At 39.6% G+C, this 22991-nt stretch overlaps 1 protein-coding gene across 2 annotated transcripts in view; it reads left to right on the top strand.

Annotated features, from left to right (window-relative positions):
- Window positions 1-22991, top strand: part of LOC134538696 (large neutral amino acids transporter small subunit 2) — a 912958-nt gene that overhangs the window by 873778 nt on the left and 16189 nt on the right. Inside the window, exons 1-4 of one of the 2 annotated variants that reach the window (XM_063380129.1) lie at window positions 2147-3771; window positions 12858-13076; window positions 18687-18912; window positions 21984-22028. In XM_063380129.1, coding sequence (XP_063236199.1) covers window positions 3525-3771; window positions 12858-13076; window positions 18687-18912; window positions 21984-22028 — 737 coding nt within the window. In that variant the 5' untranslated portion in view covers window positions 2147-3524. Of the gene's footprint in view, window positions 1-2146; window positions 3772-12857; window positions 13077-18686; window positions 18913-21983; window positions 22029-22991 lie in introns of those variants that run through there. The other variant, XM_063380130.1, reaches the window with a different exon arrangement.

Below are 22991 nucleotides of genomic sequence, written 5' to 3'. Positions count from 1 at the left end.
CCTGTGACAGGTAAAAATATATATAAATAAATATATGTATATATATCTTAATGGATGTTTGTGTATTCATCTTCTGCTCTGTACATAGAGATATAGAGATAGAGAGGTATAGAAAGCTATAGAAAGCTATAGAGTTAGAGAGGGGAATACGCTTATATCGAGATATAGAGCGAGGGATATATAGATATACAGAGAGATGTATAGAGATATAAATAGGAAGATAGATTGATATATTGATAGAAACATAGACACAAAGAGTGATATGGCTAGAGATCTAAATAATATAGAGCTGCATAGTTATAGAGAGATAGAGTTATATGGCTAGAGATGTATAGAGAGATATAGTTATAGAGAGATAAAGGGATTTTTATACATAAGAAATTATTGTGAGATTTATAGAGGTACATATTAGGGAGATATATAGAGATATATATAGAGATATATATAGATATATATAGATAGATAGATGGATAGATAGATAGATAGATAGATAGATAGATAGATAGATGCTTTGTATATGTTTACCTACTTAAAAATATATATTGAAAGAGGCATAGCAACGCATGCCGGGAATCAGATAGTTTTTAATAAATTTATATATTTCAAAATTCACACATTAATACTAACTGCAATATTTCAAAAACCTTTAAAATAAATTAATTTTTGCTGTGTGTAACATTTTCTAGAACTCCAGACATTGTTTTGTTCAACATATGATTACTACGATTAGGATATTATGAAGTAATTCAATATTGTATTAATTGAGAATCTTAATGGTTATTAAATATTAATAAGTAATTTCAAACCGAATTTTATAATCAAAAACATTCTCATCTGAAAAATAACCTCCTATGGTCTCAAACTTTTGGTAGGGCCTGTTTTATTAAGCAAATATCTGTTGTAAATGTGTGAGACCAAAAAGAAAGGAATGATAGCTATCGTGGTAAATCCACGGGAAAGCCTTCACGTGATATTAAAAACAAGAAAATGTGTTATTGCATATGCGTGAATGTGTGTGAGTATGTATGAATTATTATTAGAAAATGTATTACGTAGTTTTTTTACTGTTTGTCTTGATAAGTTTTTATTTAAATGTTTTATGTCACATACTATTTTAAAACCATTAAAACTATAGTATTAGATAAATTTAAAAAATAAACTTTCTTTAAAATACATATTTGATAACTTATACGTGAGATAGATCATGTTATCTTATGCGCTCATGTTTTGTTTTGTTATTTTTATATTTGTTAGTGAGTTGTTAGTTTATGTTTTTTATTTTATATAGTTTTTGAGTATTTTTCGTTTTTCCTTGGCTATAGTTTTCATTAAGCTTAACTAGAATGTGCCTTCACAGTAAAGAAGTGTGTGTGTATTTTAGTGTAGGACAATGTGGCACGCCTTAACTTCGTCACATGTAATAAGACAGTAAAATAAATAACTAATTTCTAGAGACCTGCAAAATTCGCGGATTAATTGACCTCTAGGATAGACTCCACAGTCCTTTAAATACTCGCGGAAATGACACCTGTTCATTGGTTACTGACGCGTGAGACGTCTCAACTAGGCTGTCCGTAATTCGGCACTTTCTTGGTTTAGTGTTTCCCATTGGCTCACAGTTCCCCGGATAAAATGTGGGCCAATCGCAGAAGCGGTACGAAGGTATGGTTGTTTTGATGCTAGCCTATCGCGAAATGAATCCGCGAATTTTTGCATGTCTCTACGTAACTGCGTGTAAGACCTTAGCCGTGGCTTTGGCGCCAGCAGGTTTGACTTCCCGACGTCAGCCGTCGGTGGTGTGTGGGAAAGCGGACGTGATGGAGCCTACACCAGCTCTCTACCCCCCTCCCACAACCCCCCCCCTCCACCCCTCACCGCACACACACACACACACGTACAAACCCTCACCAACTCATGCACTAGCCGTCATCTCCACCAATTTCGCCACTCGAAAATACCCTCCTCCCCTCTTTCTCTCTCTTTCAAATGGTGTCCCCCCCTCCCCGTCGCTTACTCGCTCCCTCCCGCGAGTAACCGACTGATTCGACGTAATCGCGCGTCAGCCCGAAGAGCGAAGCCCGCCGGGGGACAGTCGGCGATGAAGAGGGGCTTGGTTCGTCGACGGCCATCGGCGCGTGCTGGGGCGAACATGCCCGCGAAGAACCTCTCGTCCGCGAACCGCTCTACCTCCTGTTGAGTCTTGGCCGGAGGACGACAACGGGTGCGGAATCTCAAGCATCCTCCCTGCCCTTCAACGGCGGGATAGAGCTTTCTGCTGTCGGATTTCTGGCGCCGGAACGTTTCTCACCCCGAAGGACGCGGTAAGTTGAACGATATCTTCGCGCTCGCGGCGTGTGCGTTGGTGGGTGTGTGGTCGCCTTAGAGGTGAGGGCGGTAACTCGACGTCTGCCCACTCCCTTTCAGGGTTATAAAGAAGGGGCCACTCTGAAACACCTTGAAGAAGTATAAAAGAGCCCGAAGGCTCTAAAAGAAGAAGAGTACCCGGAAGTGTTCGAGGAAGAAGAGAAACCTCAGGTGCCAGAAGAGAGGGCTCTGAAACGCCTGATAAAAGAAGAAGTCCTAAGTACCAGAAGAAAAGGACCCTTGCTTGAAGAAGAGAACCCTTAGGTGACAGAAGAAGTTACTAAGGGTCCTAGGGTGTCAGAAGAAGAAGTCGAGAGCCTTGAGGATTCAGAAGAAGTGGATCCTGGTGCCCAAAGAAGAGGACCCTGGGATTCCAGAATAAGTTGTAGTGGGACCTCTACAAGGACTACGAGTAGCCAGAAGAAGTAGAGAGCCGAAAGGAGCAAGAAGTAGTAGTAAGAAGTCCTGGAGAGCCAGAAGAAAAAGAAGTAGTACAATTCCATAAGTAGACATAAGAAGCGGATCCTGGTGCCCAAAGAAGAGAACCGTGGATGTTCCCGAAGAAGTAGTAGAGAGTCTTGAGCTACCAGAAGAAGCAGATAATTCTGAGGTGCCGGAATAAGTAGCTGAGGGCCCTGAGACACCAGAAGAAGACGTAGAGGGCCCCGAGGAGCCGGAAGAAGAAGTAGTAAAGGGCCCTGAGAAGCGAAAAGAAGTTGAAGAGTGCCTGAGGCTCCAGAAGAAATTGGAATCCCAGAGGTGCTAGAAGGAGAGTATCCTGGGGCCCGAAGAAGAGGACCCTGAAGTGCTAGCGGAAATATAAGAGTGATCTGAGGTGGCAGTCCCTGAGGTGCCAGGATAAGTAGAGGAGGTGCCAGACGAAGCAGTAGAAGTCCGTGAGGTGCCAGACGAAGCAGTAGAAGTCCCCGAGGTGCCAGACGAAGCAGTAGAAGTCCCCGAGGTGCCAGGCGAACCAGTAGAAGTCCCCGAGGTGCCAGACGAAGCAGTAGAAGTCCGTGAGGTGCCAGACGAAGCAGTAGAAGTCCGTGAGGTGCCAGACGAAGAGGAAGAGGAGGAGGAGGAGGAGGAGGAGGAGGAGGAGGAGGAAGAGACCGGCGCCGATGGCCGCGCGCCCCTGAGGACGACGGACGACGCCAGGGATGCCGGCCTCGCCGGAGAAGCGCCGCCCCAGGGACGACGCGGCGGACGAGCAGCGCGTGGGGCTGAGGAAGGAGCTGGGGCTGCTGGACGGCGTGGCCATCATCGTCGGGGTGATCGTCGGCTCGGGCATCTTCGTGTCGCCCAAGGGCGTGCTGATGAACTCCGGCTCGGTGGGGCTGGGGCTCGTGGTGTGGGTGCTGTCCGGCCTGCTGTCCATGGTGGGGGCGCTGTGCTACGCCGAGCTGGGTGAGCCCCCAAGAACCGAGAGGCGCCATCTTGGTTTCAATCATTCCTACCCAATACCATCTTCCCATCCATTAATTATCTATATTTTGGTTTCTCTGAACATAGCACACGATTGATATGATGCCTCAGTTTAACAGCTATAAATGGATTCCCATATGAAGTCGTAGGTGTTTAGTATTAAATTTATTTTAGCCATGACTACAACTACAAAATTTCTTAAAAATATCTCCGGTACCACTAATGAGGTATGTCCGTAAAAAAATGTTTTATATCAATCTTCTCTATTGCAAGAATCATTCAAATAATTATAATATCACTGTCAACATTATCTGTTTGTGTAATATATTTGAAAAATAAACGTTTAAATTGTGTAATCTAGAAAATTTTAAAACCAATGTGGCGTATTTCGGTTCTAATTTATCTGAAGGTTGGCCTTTAACTATCATGGGTTTCAGCGTATCCATACCACCTTTATTTTATCGAATACCATTATTTTTTTTCCGGATGTTCCTATGTACGAGCATTTTAATTTGTGTTCTTTAGAAAATTTCGTTACATTATATGTGTTACTTTTTTTTCCTGATGTTCGTAAAAATCAGGAAAATATCAATAATTAAACTTTTCTGCTGACTAACTACGTCGAGGCGTTGGGGGATAAAATCCACTTGCCAAGAGTGAGACCTAGTTTTAGAAGTAGCTTTGGGTCCACCCGCTATATAGTAGCTTTTTTAATATATTAAATATGTTCTAACGCAGCTACATTTATAGTGAGTAGTAACAAACCAGTGAGAAATTATCTCACTTTATTTTGGTAGTTCACATACTTCCTCTATCTGCTGCTTTTTTTTAAAACCCTGCATTAAAGGAATATAACTACACAAACATTTAGGACGCTGCATATGGAAAAATTTAAAAATTATTATAATGACATTACTGAAAACTATTTGGCAAAATATGTTATTAATGCTAGACTGTCAAATTCCACATTTAATCTCCAGTGAGCTGAAAGGGATAAAGAGCTAGTTGTTTGTGTGCTTGAATTTGCTAAATATCTCATCTGCAACTCATTCACTTCAATTGCCAGTATTTCTCAAACGAATGCAAACAACAGTGCCACAGGGATTTCAACCATTTGTCAAACCCTCACTCATGTTATCTTTAACCCAATTAAACTAAATACCATATATTGGATGTTATTAATCACCTAATTTCATCAAATTAGCACACCATATCCGTAAGGCTTGTTTCAAGCCCTATTATCAGCTCCAAAAAAAAATAGTTACAACTGCTTTTTATAAAGTAAACGTCATTTCAGCTGCTAAAATCAACCAAAACTTAATTATTATCGATCAAAGATGGAGGTTGGGACTGACAGTCCATCAGCCATCTACTATAGCAATGATGACTTAATAGTTCGCAGCATACCCTCCAGCAAGATTTCCTTTTCTTAATGAGCAACCAGTATGAGCATGTACCGAATTGGCCAAGATTTGTGGAAGAGCCACAGGAATACATTATCTATAAGAATACATTTTTGATGGACCTGTTTCTAAGAAACTTTGGGGGGGGGGGGTTATATAGTATAAACTCCGCCTCCCCCCTCCCCCGAAGAAATAAACGGGGTGCCCGAGTAAACTCCCAAGTAAAATATTTTTTTTATTATTTTCAAAAAGTTGATGTTTAAAATGCTTTTTTTTTTTTTGCTAAATGAGGAATATAAAGTGCTTTTTTGAAAACATTAAGTTCTTAAATAAAACGTGACACTTACTAAGGGTTGATCCATACATGCTTATGATTATGTTATAATATGATAAAAAAATACTCTCTAATTTTGCATATCAATGGTGGTGTTAATTCGAAATATACCTAAAATAGTAGTTTTAAGCTGGTTAATGAGTTTCTTTATAAGGGAGACCATGTCTCCTGTCTGCCCCTCTCTGACTTCAGCCCTTGTGTACGGCATGTGTGCTACGTCTATAATGAATAGCACATCGCTGAAGATTTTTTTAATAAGTTAAAAGCAGCACGGTCTTGTAACGATTTAATTTCGTTTTCAATCACGCTCAAAAGGTTTATCAATTATTATAAATCAATCTAGGGTTTTTAGATAAATCTCCAATTGTTTTAACGTACCTAGAAGGTTTTAAATATAGAAGTTTAGATTTTTGACATTTTAACTCTCGGTATAAGGCATAGGGTGGGAGTAACTTAGTGAATGGAATGAAAGTCCAGGAACGAAAATATGTAACCACTTTGGTGCCACAAAGTCAAAGGCAAACATTATAATAAATACTATTTAGTGAGTTTTAACCATATGGGCAATTTACTATATAATAACTTGTTAAAAATTATATCCAAAAAATGGTTTTAAGGTTTTTTTTTTTTTTTTTTTTTTTATTAGTCTTTTCGCTTTTATTGGAGCCTTTTTATTTTATGGTCTAAAAATTTGGTCTGCAGATTGAATTATTCCACAGTCGACGTAACTGCCCCGGCAGCGAATTCTAGCGGTAGGCTGCGGAAACTTCGTATGACCGCGTTCAGAAATGTAGTCGAAAACACAATTTTAGAATGCATGTATCACGCTGGGCAATGTCTTACTAGAATTCCACGTTAAATATCTTGTAAAATTTTCGTATTATAATTGTATTGTCAACATGAGAACTCATGCATTTGCTTTTTACCGACGTATGTTGTTAACATATCACTGGCGAGAGCTCAAAGTCTCGCTAACATTTTTTATACAATCAGTTTGTCCGTGGAGTTAACGTAAAGGCATAGCGCGGACGGAGTCTGCGTATTAGCGAATATATGTTGTCAACTGTGACACGGCTAATCGGCATCAATGGTGTAAAGAAACAAATTGTTGGAAAACGGAAAAAAAATTTGTTAATCATAATCATACTAACACAACTCTACCTGAACGTCTAAACTGCTTTAAAATTCAATATTTCTTCATGTATTTGAATTTCATCACCAAAAAAAATTAATTTACAAACTGACTACATTAAAAAAAAGTTTCACAAACCTAGGTAGTGCCTTAATTTATCATCATTGAAATGGCAGTTCACCGTCATTGATACCAGAAGAATAAAGTTATGTTTTTATGTCTTGGCAAGTGTATCAAAACCCAAACCAGCTCTGCATCTGTGTTAACTCAACAGGCTTGTCAAACGACCTCACTCATAGTATTTCTAGAGGTGTGCGTGTGTGTATTCTTTGGCCAGTAAACCCGAACGGGCTTGTAAGCTCCACAGATAACAGCTACACAGTCGATATTGTGTAGCCATACGCAACGGGTCTGTGGTACATGCAGACGAAAAATGTTCGCTATCTCTACGGAGAAAAATTTCGTAAACATCCGCTCGACATAGGCATGTCTTACATTGCAGCGCTTGGAAGTGATAATAAGCCCCGTTCTACAACGATACGGAAGCGGGGTCGGATCACGTGAACGGATACGTAAATAAAGTAGATCCTGAACCATGTTAACGTTCTCGTATCACAATTTTTTTGACCAGACAACGTCTAATAAATCGATGAACGCCGGCTGCACGCACGAAAAAGTGTCCCGTTACGCACATTGTCCCGTTACGCACATTGTCCCGTTACGCTGTGTCTCGTTACGCTCGTTGTACGCTTGCGCCGCATCTATCTCTCTTCCACTCGATTGGAACAACCATCGATTTGACTTTTTTGAGGCACATTAAACTTGAAACACTCCCATTCGTTTCCTACTTTTCCTATCATCGTCCTATCCTTAACAGAATAACACAGATTGGAAGAAGTTAAATAGCAAACCTGTATAAAAGTTATAGTTAAAATAATCTTTTCGTTAAAGTAATGAACATATTTGAATTAATGAGTGCAAATAAAAGTAAATTTATCAATTAAATTGTAGATTTCGTTTCACTCATTCTTTGTATCCATACAAAATAGTGATAATTCAATAAAAATGATTCAATTATATTCATAAAAGTATGCGATCAATGTTTTGTTATGACGTTGTCACGTTAAACTATCGTCCGTAAACCGACTTTACAGACAACCAATGTTTTTTCAAAATAATTTAATTTTTCATAACTGTGGAATTCAGTTTTATTGGTTGCCATTAGTAAAGTTCGGTTGCTCTGTGGAAGCGGCAGACGTAAAGTGAAACGTGAATAGCTTGCGATTCCCCGATCTGCTTACGTCTTTACGTTTACTCGTCATTGTGGGACGGGTCTAAGTGTGACAAAGCCAAGCGCATAAATGTTTTAAAATGTACCGCAAACAGTTTGTCGTGCTGGGTGCAATCTACTCTCGATAACTAGCAAATGTTTTCTCTTAGTACCAGCAACAGATCCTGAATTTTTCTTACCTAATAAATACTTCGAAAAAGTTTTAGCCATGTGAACACTCACGTTGATACTTTTTTACCGAGCATTAATGAATCTGACACAAGTTATGTTAACGTGTAGCGTTCCTTAAGGTGGATTTTAGCCTTAATTATTTTGCTTCTCTAAATTCAGTTTTTTACTCATGATTTTCTTAATATCATAATATTAATATGAGTAAATCTTTATTAACTATTTTATCAAGTTAATGAGGGTTTTTCATGGTATCAAAAACTTAAATGTCTGATTTATATTTAAATTAATTCATGTGGTGTACCTACAATTTTCATTAGCCTTTGGTATGTAGTCTTTATCGTAAAAACTGTTTATTTTAATGATTTCACTACAGAAATTTCTTAAATTTTCATATTTCTAAAATTTGAATAAAAGCTTTAGTTTCTAAGATTTTGTAAAATCTTTCCTTTTTAAGCATTTACAAAATAACACACTGAAAATAAAGTTATAAGGCAAAGGCTACATGCAAAATATCAGTTTTAAACTATATCCCACATTAATACAATTCTCAGTTCATGCTAGAATTGAAATATAAATCAGTTTTTAATGTTTTAATGCCTTCATTAAAACTTGTTGGCTCGATAAGATCATTTATAAGCATCCACACTTGTTTCAATTACACATCCAAATAAAATAGTGAGTAAAAACACGTAGTCATGGCAGAAAAAATAATTATAGCTACCTACCACCTTATATTCCAGACCCGACTGCAATATGTTTACTAGTTTTACAATAACATATTGTTTTCTGAAGGCTTAAGAACGCCTTTATAGCCTTTATAACCGTATGGTCTCACTGGGCAAACAATGTTAAAAAACATCAAAAACGTACATCTACAATTTTGCGTGTTTTTTTTCCTCGCGTTCTTACACAACGTAATACGATATTGTGAAAGGTTGGCGATACGCGATGGACTTCAACCGGATCTCAGTACACAGATACAAATTTCCTGTACTTTTACAAAAGATTCCTTTGGAAACCAGTTGCCAAGAAATAGTCCCCAATACAACAACAAAAATAAATAAATTGTAACTATGTTCAACGCATGGCTATGGCGATTTTTTGCATATATGAAATACGTTTTTCGAGTTGATGAGGAGTATTTCTTACGAAAATTGGCAGATAATTTTATATGTTGATAGATGTTCCATTCAAGCAATTTTTTTAAAACCTTGAAAGAGATAATAGATCATTAAATAATTTGAGGTATAATTTGGATGTACTGGGACAACACAAAGCATACGTTTCTGGGCAGGAATAATTTTTTGACCTATTGAGTAGTATATAATAGTTCATTCGGGTGGAATGTATTTCTAATGGGACTACGGCTTGATGCTTGATGGTTTTTTGGCTTGCCAATCGCAAGGAATCGGCCATGTTCGGGCATGTCCGCCACTCGATGCCAACGATCAGGCGGTCGTTCTCCATTTAAGATGATTCCACGTCCGCCATATTAAATTCCGCTATTTTTAAAATCCTTAATTATTAAGCTAGAAATTCGGGAAAAAATCCTAAATTGATAAAAAATATATATTTTTTAATTTACTGATTGATTAAATTTATTTCCGTCCTTGGTTCAATACTTGCTCGATGCAAAAGAGTTTATTTTAGGCAAAAAAATACTTATTAAATGAAATATGGTGAAACAATCCTTAAGGAGACATAAATTCCTCATCTACCAGCCTCAAATTGATTCGATCGACCCTGCCCGCGATTTGATACCTAGCAGTACTTGGGTTAATTAAATTTATTAATTATATATTAAACAGTCTGAGTTCCGGGTTACAATAACTAAAAAAAAATTGTTTGTCTTTAAAGTCGGTTTACGGACTATAGTTTAACGTGACAACGTCAAAAAAAAACATTGATGAAATGATTGCATACTTTTATGAATAAAATTGAATCATTTTTATTTTAATAATAAAAGAATGAATACTTGAAATTATACTAGTAATCAGATTTTTAAAATGCAATAATAATTAAACTTTGTTGCCGAAATTGTTGTTGTAATAAGCAATGAAAACCACATTAACTTTTCACTTCACTTTATAAACAGTCGACGAAACAGTTCACGTGTAGATGACTTGTAATTAATTTTAAAAACTGGCGTTTAGCTATAAAGTTTAAATATAATTATGAACAAGTTTTCATATAAATAAACTGTAATCAAATATATATCATCAATTATATGAATCACCATAATTTTTTAGTCAATTGTAACATAACCTATTATTACTGCACTCGCCGACAGCGTAACGGAACACAGCGTAACGGAACAATGATCCTAACGGGACACAGCGTAACGGAAAATTGAGCGTAACGGGACACAGCGTAACGGAACAATGTGCGTAACGGGACACTTTTTCGTGCGTGCAGCCGGCGTTCATCGATTTATTAGACGTTGTCACGCCAAAAAACCATATCACATTAAACTGCAAAACAGAAGAGTTGGCACACACCAAGCGACAGTCACTCATAAGGTAAGGACCATGTGATCGATACCCATCCACCATCTTTGTATTGCGTATTCTTGCCTCGTGTATAAAACACGTGTGAAGTTAAAAGTATTAAAAGTATTCATGTAGACCAGTCAAAGTGCCTTAAATTCAAGCAAACAAAGTGTTTTTTTTCTAAAAGTCTCTGGGCTGGAGACAGTGGCTGTCCAGACAAGGCCCGTCAGTAGCTGCGTGCCGCTGGGAGAGATTCGCAAACCAGCAGAAGTGTCGGGTGACCATCCACCTGGCCGCTCACTCGAAACATGCGACGCACCAACCATCACGGGAATACGTAAAAAAGCATGGTTCAAATCGTAACCCGGTACATGTAAAGTGGAGTGGCTTCAAAGTACAAAAAAAAACTGGAACGAGAGTAGAAAACTATCCTACAAATGTAACATTTGCGCCCCAAAAAATTATGTAGTCCATTGACCAGAGTCGAACCCAGACCACATGCCACAAAAAAATACATCGCCACTAATAATGAGAAACAACAAATCTTCAATTACTAATAGGATTCAGACAAAAATAATTTATAGGCTTAGGATTCAGTAATTTAAACTTTTTTTTGTGTCCTCCGAAGGCCAAGACTGTAATTGAAGTTAACGCTTATGGCACCATAATTGAATCAAATAAAAAACAGTGCCAACCCTTTGTTGGTCGGAGGTGTTAGTACACCTTCGTGGCAGGATTGCGACTCCCGTTTTCTCTTCGCACATCGTCCTTCGAATAGGCCTGTTCTGTGACTTGGAGCTCTCCCGGTTCACCTAACAGCACTCGTCGTAAATTCTCTTCGTTCCCACGTCCAAATTTAATATTTATGAGCAGAGTTTTCTTGTCATCTCTTTGAATTGTTATATCTGTTACATTAGTACACTGATGTACAAAATTCTTAGAGCAGAATTAATTTTTTATAGTAGTTTGGAAAACAGTTTTAAATTTGATATTCGACTATCCTTGAAATCAGATTCCCTATTAGTCAGAAGGAAAGAAAGAGAAATGTCAGTCATGCCGGCTGGGAGGGTTAGTACCATCGTGGCTGGCTGCTACAGTCATCAAGTACAGTCAAACAGGATGTTCCTTGATATTGGATAATTATCCTGCTTCTCTCTCTTTACAAGTGTGCCGTTTGACCCAGCTATAGTGCAGAGTTTTAATACGGAATATTTTACATGAATCATTTAATTAAAACATTATTTATTAATTTAATCATATCCTAACTACATTTTTAGTAACAAATAAAATAATTGAAACGAAGCTATTAATACATTGAGAGTTGTTGAACTCTTAATCATTCATGGGCTCAGATCTTTGGATCGCGGATCGAAGCTCAGAATAGTTCAACTGGCCATTAATCGTGGCTGAATATTAAAAGACCCAACTGGATGTATGAGACCGTGCTCTAACTTGGAAACTTTCGGCCCTGTGCATCAAGAAAATTCTATGTTTCAAATGTGTCAGGTTTAATTGTTCCTTAGTCTTTGCTAAATATTAAAAACCCAACTTGGCAGGTGAAACCTTGATCTAACTTGGGATGATTCAACCCTGTGAACCCAGGAGATGCCGTAACTCATCTGTGTCAGGTAAGGTGGTTCCTTATTCGTGGCTCTATATTAAAGGACCCAACTGGACAGGTGAGACCAGGCTCTAACACATGATGATTCAACCCTGTGCACTTATAAGATGCTGTGATTCACCTATGTCAGGTAAGATGGTCCCATAGTCGTGGCTAAATATTAAAACACCCAACTTAACAGGAGTTAACATGTTCTAACTAAGGATTTTTCGACTCTGTGCTCCAAGGAGATACTATGGCTAATGTGTCTTAGGTTAAGATAATCTCTACATCTTGACTAAATACAAAAAGACACAACTTAAACGATGATACCATGTTCTAGCTTGGGATTATTCAACACTGTGCACCCAATAGATGCTGTGACTCACCTGTGTCAGGTAAGGTTGTCTCTTAATCGTGGCTTTAAATAAAAATACCCAAATAACAGTTGAGACCATGTTCTAACTTGGAATGATTCAACCTTAAACACCCAATATATGATGTGACTCACTTGTGTAAGATGATATGTTTTCTTATCCATGGCTTTATATGAAAAGACCCAACATGACTGGCGAGATATTGCCCGAACTTACGATGATTCAATCCTGTGCACCAAGGAAATGCTGTTCTTCACGCGTGTCCGCACAGGCACGATGATCCCCAGGTCGGGCGGCGACTACGCCTACATCCACGAGGCGTTCGGCTCGCTGCCCGCCTTCCTCTACCTGTGGGTGGCGCTGTTCGTGATCGTGCCGACGGGCAACGCCATCACCGCCATCACGTTCGCGCAGTACATCCTGCAGCCGGGCTGGCCCACCTGCCAGCCGCCGCACGCCGCCGTGCGCCTCATCGCGGCACTCATCACATGTGAGTGGCCACCGGGGGGAGTGTGGAGCCATGAGAGGGAGTGATAGAACATGATGGACGCCATCTTGGATTCAAGCATTTTCACCGGGGGGAGCATGCAGCCATGAGAGGGAGGGATAGAACACAGTGTACGCCATCTTGGATTCAAGTATTTTCAGGTCAACCGTTTGTTGTTAGTTTTTAAAGTGAAACCTCTTTGCGGTCTGGTTTTAGAGTAAGTCGAGGCGATGACTCATCAGAAGTGGGCACACCAATTTGGATAAGACACCGAGAGTGGGATTAACGAATAAAATTTAAAGTCAGACAAATGTAAGGCTTTTTGCAGGTATTTCGTCTCCAAGTTTGTTACAATTGTTAACCTCTAGTGTGAACATCCATTGGATACTTTCTTGAAGGCAAATTTAATTAATACACTTGTCACAAACATAGATGGTAGATTCTGTGCCCGATGACATGTTTTTTTTTTATACAGGATGTGCATAAATGAATGTCCCAGCTTCAAATGTATATTATAGCAGTTAATTTAGACTATTTACAACAAATCATACATCAAATTGAAGGTAAACTAACCTATTTTTTCTTACAAATGTTCAATGTGTGCACCTTTAGTTGTACAGCACACATCCAATCTTAAGTAAAATTCTTCCCACACTTTGGTTAACAGGTCCAGAGTAATGGAAGCAATAACCTCTTCAGTTCTGTGTCTCAATTCTGGTAAATCATTAGGTAGCGGAAGAACGTAGACACGAAATTTTATTAAGTCCAAAAGGGAAAAAAATCACATGGTGTTATATCAGGTGAACTTGGAGGGCAGCGAAAAAGAGAAAACGGTCAGGGACTTAGACTTCCAACCACACTCGCACAAATAGATTCCAAAGGGGAAGAACTCTATCATGTTGTCAAATAGAGTTTACGATTTCACCCTGTTCTAAATGGTGAAAGAGCCGTTCTTACAATATAGATGATGCTACAAGCGAGAAAACATATCAGTACTTTCGCATGCCATTATCTGAAACTGTTTGAGTTTCTTTTTAATTGTGTTCTTGAATCAACACAGTGTTATCTCCTGCAGCGACTCGAACAGAGTTACCAAGGGAGATAGGGTGGGTTTTTATCTTGCGAAAAAACCTAAACAGTTTTGTGTACAAGATGCTTTTATTGGTTATAACATAACACACGAGAAACATGCAAACTTGATATTTATACGTCGCCATTTGCTTCAATAGCTTAAGTCGGTTAACAGCAAATGGCTGACGGTGTCTGTGAACACAAATTACACACTTTTAATTCCATGCAACGAGTACCAACACAGAACGAATAATAACCCTGACAGATACGTTTAGAGATTATGATAGCAATGGGAACAAACAATGTAACTTTTTTATTAAAATATTCTTTGAATTATTTTACTGATACTTCCAAAAACTATGTTGCAATATAAGACTTATAACTTTACGCAAAATTACAAGAACTTTATCTTACACACAATTCAGAATATATACTTGACTTAGACTTACACTATTAACCTACGCCGCGAGTTTGGGTCCGCCCTCTATTTATATAACAAACATTTAAATCAGACCCCTAGTGGCGTTTTCGCCTACACTCTATTGAGGTGCGGCCAACTAGTAGTCTTTATTCCTAGTTCCGGCTTTCCGGCGTCTCAGTCCGGTCTCTATTAGTTAGCTACTCTATGTACAAAGTCAATTCCGGGTAAGTACGCCAACGCTGCCTATAAACCCTCGTCGCCGTATGCGGACGACGTATATGTCGACCTAAACTCTCGTTGCGCCGACTCGCTCCTTCGCCACTCGCTGAGCGAGTGTCCCTAATCAAAAGTCTGCTCCCCTCACTATTTACCTTCAGGGGGTATTCGCCCACCCCTGAGGACGTCAAATTCGATTAGCAGCTTTCTTCAAAATTACTCGCCGAGCGAGTTCCTACTCGCTCCTGGCGAGTATTGGTGGCGGTTTTTTTTTTTTTTTTGGTCGTTGCGTCTGAGGTTAAGTCCGTTTCTTCGTGGTATGTCGTCTGCGGCTAAGTCCCGATCCAGAGTGAAAAAGTTAAAGTTCCACTTACGGCCTTGTTGGAATTCGGCTAAATCCCACCTCGGCTTCGGACGGAGGTGATAGACTCCGGAGGTGACGGCGCGGCCGCCGCAGGCAGAGTCCGGTTGGGACCTCTGGATGCAGAGTGACTGTCTCTCGTGGCGGAGCAGCGATCCCTTCTGCCCCGGGTGCGGATTTTTCTCAGTCAGCAGCGTCGTGGTGCAGTGAAGTTGCGGACGTCGTGGGCGATGGCGGCAGCGTGAAGATTAGTAGTCTTCTTCGGAGCGGTGGTGTAAGCCGAAGCCTCTGGCTAATAGCCAGGCACCTTCTGCTTGCTGCTTGCTAACAAACCCGTATTTATACCCGGCGAGCCCCGAGTGACATCATCAAGAGCCAATCAGCGCAACCCCGAAGTGACATCATCAAGAGCCAATCAGCACAGACCCGAAGTGACATCATCTAGGGCCAATCGGCGCTCACTGCGTTGTTGCTAAGAGCTCGGTCGCCTGTGAGCCTCGGGTCGCCTCTGCCTGTGAATCCCGGGTTTCCTGGGGCCTAGGAGTTATGCAACCTCTTAGACTCCCGTGTATTGCTGTTGTCCTGCCTTTTAGGGAATTCTCGTTAGGTAGGTATTTCCTACCATAACAACAGTACAACGGTTACAGTTGATACTATTAAAATTTATAATTGGGACTTTTTTATTATATGCTGTATTTTAGCACCCTCGAATACTTCCACACTTTGATACTTGTACACATTCTTTTACACTCGCTTAACTGTACACTTCCCTGCCCGCTTGTGATTTTCACACTTGTATGTAAGTTCCAAAAGTTTGTACCCTACAATTAATCTATCCCTATATCTGTGTTTTACTTCTAATGTACATTGTGAACACTAACTTTTTTTTAAATTTTGCTTTATTTAATACAGTGATACACTATGCCCGATTTTCTGATACTGTAATAGTAGGACTATTGATATATATTTTTCTTTTTTAATAATTTTTAGAAATGACTCCATCTTTGAAACCCTAATGATTTCACAGGGGAATCTTTCTGTCGATTTCATGAGTTCCATAATATTACGTATTATTTATTAATGGTAAATGATGCCCTATTGCTATTACTTGGAAATTATTTTAATTATTTTTCCTTACACACACACATCACACTTGTCTGAAGACACTCCTTAAAGACAACTAAATCATGGCTGTTCTGGTACATGTTCGAAATTTTGTGCCACATGTTAGGTGTAACTGTTGTACTTAGTGATGCATTATATATTCTTTACGCTCAACAATATACACATATTGTTTGTTACTACTTATTGCTTTGAAAATTTCTTCATTGCCGTCCATCACTGTCATGTACATGTGCATGAATCTTATTTCCATTCCCTTTGAATCCAAATTTTTAGGAGATATTAAGTTAATTCATAAATTCGGAACATAAAACACATCACTTAGCTTGATTGTTCAGTTCCCATATTTATTCCTTAGCTTCTTTGATACAGGCCCAACTACTTAAATTTTTTCAATTTGTCCATTTGCAATTTCAAAATTACGTAGCACATCCCTGCTCAAGTTGTGAAATGTCCTTGTGAGGTGTTATGTGATCTGATTCTCCAATGTCATTTAGCCAACAATCTTTATGGTTTGGTGATTTTACAGTCCCAGCGCACAGAACCTTGAAGTTGCATTTCACCTTTTCGTCAATTCACAGCCTATGGTTTAAATAATTAACTTTTCGTGTGGTTGAACCGTCTGGTAATCCTGGGACAATATCTCACTGTGTTATCTTGGAATAATTTTGCCACAACGACCAAAATTTTCGGCGGTTGTAGTAGGAGGCCTACTGCATTAATTTAAATTTTATCAATGTGCCCAGAGTTATATCTCAAATACTTTTCTCTATTTTGGCAAATAAAAATAAGTTATTCAGCTTCAACTCCAAAAACTTAAGATCATACTTCGTATAGAGGTTTCCAATTATTTTTTTTTGTAATGATGATTATGCATTATCTTTGAAATATTTGTGCAATGGGAGTGCATGACCTGATGTAAGTTTTTGGGCATACGCCATTGCTATGCACATGTATATCTGTAGAAGAAAACTACAAAAAACACAAACGACAAAAACACAACTTAAGAAGAAAAAAATTGCTGTTGTCAGGATATAAACACCACACAATACTCCACAACAGGAATATGGTCAACAAATAAAGAAAAACTAAGAAATGACCATATTCCTGTTGTGGAGTAATGTGTGGTGTTTATATCCTGACAACAGCAATTTATTGCTTAATTTGTGTTTTTGTCATTTGTGTTTTTTGTAGTTTTCTTCTACAGACATACATATGCATAGCAATGGCGTATGTCCAAAAGCTTACATCAAGTCGATGATTATGCAGCCGAATTTTGTCTGCAGAGACTTTTTTTTTCCCCCCAATTATGCAGGCTACCTACGGAAGAAGAGGGAGGTTTTTTTTCGGTCCAGCAGAGTTGTGTCGGGAAGTTTTGTGGCACTAAAAAGAAAGGCGGGAGAGATGCTCCAACTGTGGCGATATGGACGGGAGAAGCCACCCAACCAGACCGCCGAGCGACGGGAATCCACGTGATTGCGGCTGACAGGATAATGACCCCCTCCACTTCCTCGCGACTCCCAGGCGGGTGCCAGCGCTGAGCGATGGCTGCGGTGCCGCCGCGCGCCCGGTGCCGGCATTTGGCGGGAGTGTAGCCACGGTGCTGCCATCTGCGGCGTGTAGCGCGAACCGGAGTTCACAAAGACAAAGAGAAACTTTACAGCTTGTTTAATGTTTAATTTTTTTTTTTTAACAAGATGGGCAGTGTTTTTCGCTTTTATCGGAGCCATTTCATTATAAAGTTTAAAATTTCTTTCTGCAAATAGAATGACTTGATGGTTGAAGTAGTTGCTCAGGCAGAGAGTTCTAGCAGCGGACACGGAAAACTACCTGTGATTTGCGTCCAGAAATTTAGTTGTGTTTCATAAAATGAGAACACACGAATTTTTTCGTTACCAAGGTTATATTTTAAACATCTTGCTGACTTTTTTTTTGAAAAGTTTTGAAAATCACTAAAACCTACGGGTACCAGAACAGAAATCTGCACTGTGATGAAAAGGTCTATACTACCTTACTTTAATCATTCCCTTACTATTAGTCTTATAGACGTAAGTGCGGGTCAATATTTAACGTATATAGTCTCTGATGTGGCATTGAGTTTGCGTCGCGAGCGGGCGGGTTGGCGGGGAAGGGGAACCGCGCTGATTGGTCAAAACCGGCGCCCTCGCTCATTTATACTCAGCGCAGCTCACGACTCAGACGTGAAAGCACGGTGATTCGTGTGGTTGTGTGTAGAGTTTATTTGGATGGATCGATTTAAGCCAAAAAATAGTGTATTCTGTACATTATTTATGTGTAAAAGTTTAAAGTAAGCCTATAGAATGTATTAAAGTACGGCATGTCAGCCTCAGCCCGGGCAAGAGCCGGCTGTGACTGGAGACAGGAGGAGGAGAGTTGACATGGGTTCGGGCGGGTGCGGCAGGCCTGCTGACGCTCATCAACTGCCACAACGTGAAGTGGGCGACGAGGGTGCAGGACGTGTTCGTGGGCACCAAGCTGCTGGCGCTGCTGGTCATCATCCTGGCCGGCGCCTGGGCGCTGCTGTCGGGGCGCGCCGGCAACCTGCGGGCCCCCATGGAGGGCACCACCTCCGAGCCGGGCTTCGTCGCGCTGGCCTTCTACTCGGGGCTCTTCTCCTACTCGGGCTGGTGCGTGCGTGCCTCCCTCTCTCTCTCTGTCTCTGTCTCTCTCTCTGCCTCTCTGTATCTCTCTGTCTCTCACTCTCTCTCTCTTACTCTCTCTGTCTATCTCTCTGTCTCTATCTCTGTCTCTCTCTGTGTCTCTCTCTATGTCTCTCTTCCTCTCTATCTTACTCTCTCTGTCTATCTCTGTCTCTCTCTATCTCTCATTCTTTCTCTATCTCTCTCTATCTCTCATTCTTTCTCTATCTCTCTCTATCTCTCTGGCTCTATCTGGCTCTCTCTGTCTCTCTGTGTCTCTCTGTGTCTCTCGGTCTCTCTGTGTCTCTTTCTATCTCTCTCTTGTCTTCTCTTGTCTCCCTCTGGCTCTCTCTATCTCCGGCTCTCTCTGTCTCTCTCTCTTACTCTCTCGGTCTATCTCTCTGTCTCTCTCTGGCTCTATCTCTGGCACTATCTGTCTCTCAGTGTCTCTCTGTCTCTCTGTCTCTCTCTATGTCTCTCTCTGTCTCTGTGTCTCTCTGTCTCTCTGTCTCTCTGTCTCTCTCTGTCTCTCTCTGTCTCTTTCTATGTCTCTCTGGCTCTCTCTGGCTCTCTCTGGCTCTCTCTGTCTCTCTCTCTCTCCCTCTCTCCCTCTCTCTCCCTCTCTCCCTCTCTCTCCCTCTCTCCCTCTCTCTCCCTCTCTCTCCCTCCAATGCTTGTAACTTCCCCCCACTCCCCCGAGACTGGAACACACATGTTCTTGTCGATTTGCACGTTCACGTGAAAACAGCTGTGTCGCTACAAAATAGTGCTCCCGTTCCCACACGGGCATTAACCCTTTTCTGCTGTCCCGGTACCTCCGGTGGTTAAATTTGTTCGTTTAACAGTTTCCTGGGTATCTTTTCCGGTACCAACTGCGCACATTATTAAGCATGATAAAGCGAAATAGAAGTCCAGCTGTAGAACATTCGATTATCTTATTCCATGTTTTTAAAAAATATTTATATTATAGAATGAAAAGACGATTAAAATGTAAAATTATGGGCCAATCTTGTACGATTCGTAACACCTGGAGCTGTGTGCGCTGTTTGGCGAACCAGCCCGGCCTTGCAGTAGTTGTTCTCTCGCAAATATTTTCAACTGATAATCACTAAAGGGCAAAATGTTACAGGCGATTGCGTGACTTTTATCCCCCATCATATTACACCAAGCAAACACCTGTTTAAAATATTTGTTACAGAATAACAATTGCAAAGGGAGGTATCGGGTTGGGGTTTTATAAATAGCCCCTTAATAATATAAATAATGAGAAAATAAATATTGCGTGAGTGAGATCTCGGGGAGTACAAGAGCCTGATGACACAGAGTCAAGGAAAACCACTAATCCAATAGTTCACGAGACTGATCTACAGTCAACTGAGGAGCTTGTCTGGCAGTGCTAACTCGTCGGACCAGTCAAATTGTCCACACTGGGGAGTGAAGAGGGGAAAGTCTTCAAAAACCTCTTGAGGGAAGGAAGGGGGGGAGGGGAGTCGAGCGGCTGTCTTCCTCACGGAAATACTTGACTCGCCCTTGTGTCCACACTTCCAAGTAGACGACCTACTAATAACTCTTCTTACTACTCGCCCTCCTTTTTTGCGTTTTAATAATTTAGCAGTCGTTACCATGATGCGACTTCAGAAAATAATTTCCACCCAGTTTTCTCGTGCCATGTTTCCCCGAGCTCAAAATCACCCTTCATCTCAAACATATTTTACGTGTAACAACTTAGCTCTCGGCATACGGCATTTGGTAGGAGTAATTTCGTGAATGCAACGGAAGTCGCATGGAACGGAAGTGTGTAACCACGGTGCTGCCATCTGTGGCGGATGGCGCTAACCAAAGTTCACAAATCCAAAGGGAAACTTTAAATTTTTTTATCTGCTTGATAAATTTTTAACGAGGTGGGCATCATTTAAAAAAAAATTCCTATTCTAAAATCAAGTCCAAAGCCGGGATTTAGTATTTTTTTTCACAAGGTAGGCACTACACACAAGTCATTTTTAGGGAGTGGGTATGAAGGCCGTGTCATGCTGTCTAACTTTCACTTCCAACACCTTCCAATACGTTGTGTCAAATAAAGTTTGAGGGTGGTGACGTCACCTAAAATGTATCTAGCGCAGCCATGTTTGTTTGACAAGTTGGCTGACTTGAGCTGCCATCAGATATTTTTCATATAGGACGGGATATGAAGCATGTTGGGTGTTGGACGCAATTAGCCAAACAAAATTGTGCCTATAAAGTGGCAAAAAACACGCGAGCTATTAAAGAGGTTATAAAAGTGAAACAACTTAAAACATTGACAAAATTAATGTCGTATGCGAATAATTTTATTTGTAAAAAGGAAATTACGTTTCTGTAACTTTGAAAATCACTGGACATTTATTTTTATTAAGTTACGAATTTTATCGTGAGTTAATTTTATCGATGTTTAAAAAATGTATTAATTCACAGATACAATAAAATGTTCAAAAATTCCATCGAGAACTTTGATGCGTTATTTAATTTCAAAATGACTTTAAAATGGAATGTTTGAGATAGCTCAAACTAAAAATGAATTTTTATTTTGTGTCATGATTTAAAGATATTTGAGGTCATCTGTCCAATTTTATTTGATGGATAATATTTGAAGTCATTGTCCGTCCAATAGTACCCCTCCAACTCTGTAGTCAAATATAGTCGTAGACAAATATTTGACAGATTTACGGGGCCTTAAAAGAGGTAGCACTTCCGCAATAACGAAGCAGTCCGTAGCCTCTTGATTCTTTGACAAGCTTGCGTACGGGTGGCAAACATCAAGAGTTCTAATTTTTAATTTAAGTTATATAGACACCATATTTATGTTCTGTTATTTTTCACTCAAATTGGCCACGTGTGTAAAAATACTACAAGAAAAAACATCCCATACAGACTTTGAAGCATGACCTATAAGTCATTTCTCTATAGCATAGCATTTTTGTAGCTTACATTCCATTTCTAATATTTTACGTTCACAATAACTCTTTTGAGTGCAGTTTTTATAGCTTTAGGTGAGATTTATTTGAAATGTTTTTTTTTTTCAGGAACTACCTGAATTACGTTACAGAAGAGCTGCAGGACCCATACAAGTAAGAAAAAAAGAAACTGTCTAAATTCGTCTAATAATACTGCATGATAAAGTTTTTTTTTTTAAATTGCAATAAAATTAAGAAAACTTAATATGTGTCCATGTTCACCGCGCGCATTAGCAGTGGAATTTCGCATACAGAAGTGTGAGTGTGTGTATGAGTAATTTGGTCAAACAGCTTTGGGCCAAAAATTTTGAACTTAAGTATCGTACCTTCCTTTATGTGTTACTATAAATATAAAATATTTATTTAGCAATACAAACTCCGTACAGAGTGCTCCAGTGCACCTGAGATCCTCGAATGTTTAGTTTCCAGGCTATCTGGCAAAATATTTATTTTATTAGGACGACAGAACATGAAACTGTACCGGTAAATCTGAGACATATGGAACTTCTACATGTTTTTAATAAAAAATTCAATATTTATTTAGTGAGACAACCGGAGTACAGACGCCACCGGTGCCTATGAGTGCTTAGAACGTGTAGTTTTCAGACTATATGTCAAAAACTTCATTTTTACCGCTAACAATAAAGTTTTAGTGTTTAATTTTTTGGGTCCACGTGTCATAGGACTTAGCTGTGGCTACTTGTTGAAGTCAACACTTGTGAACTAGTGTGATTATCATGGCAGTTGTAGTTACCCACGAAAAATAATAAGTTATTTCCTCGCGCCCCATACAGACTAGAGACTGTCAGTAAATATTTTGTTGCAACAAGATTTATTAGGATCTGGGAGATGTGATTTATACCTTGACATACCATAAATTTGTATAAATAGTTCAAAAACTAGAATTGTAGCAAATATAGGGAAAATTCCAAGATGTCAGGGCCAAATCGCCCTTAAGAACAAAGTATTAAAAACAATTAAATAAAAACGCGTAGTATGAAAAGTTTATTTTTATTTTCTAAAGCAGAATCATTTCTTAACATACTATGTATGAACGTTGGATTTCTAAAAGTATAT

This window comes from Bacillus rossius, chromosome 14 (genome assembly GCF_032445375.1).
Source record: "Bacillus rossius redtenbacheri isolate Brsri chromosome 14, Brsri_v3, whole genome shotgun sequence".
NCBI classification, from domain to species: Eukaryota; Metazoa; Arthropoda; class Insecta; order Phasmatodea; family Bacillidae; genus Bacillus; species Bacillus rossius.
Note: the sequence above shows the minus strand (reverse complement) of the source record. Positions and strands in the feature narration are given on the sequence as shown.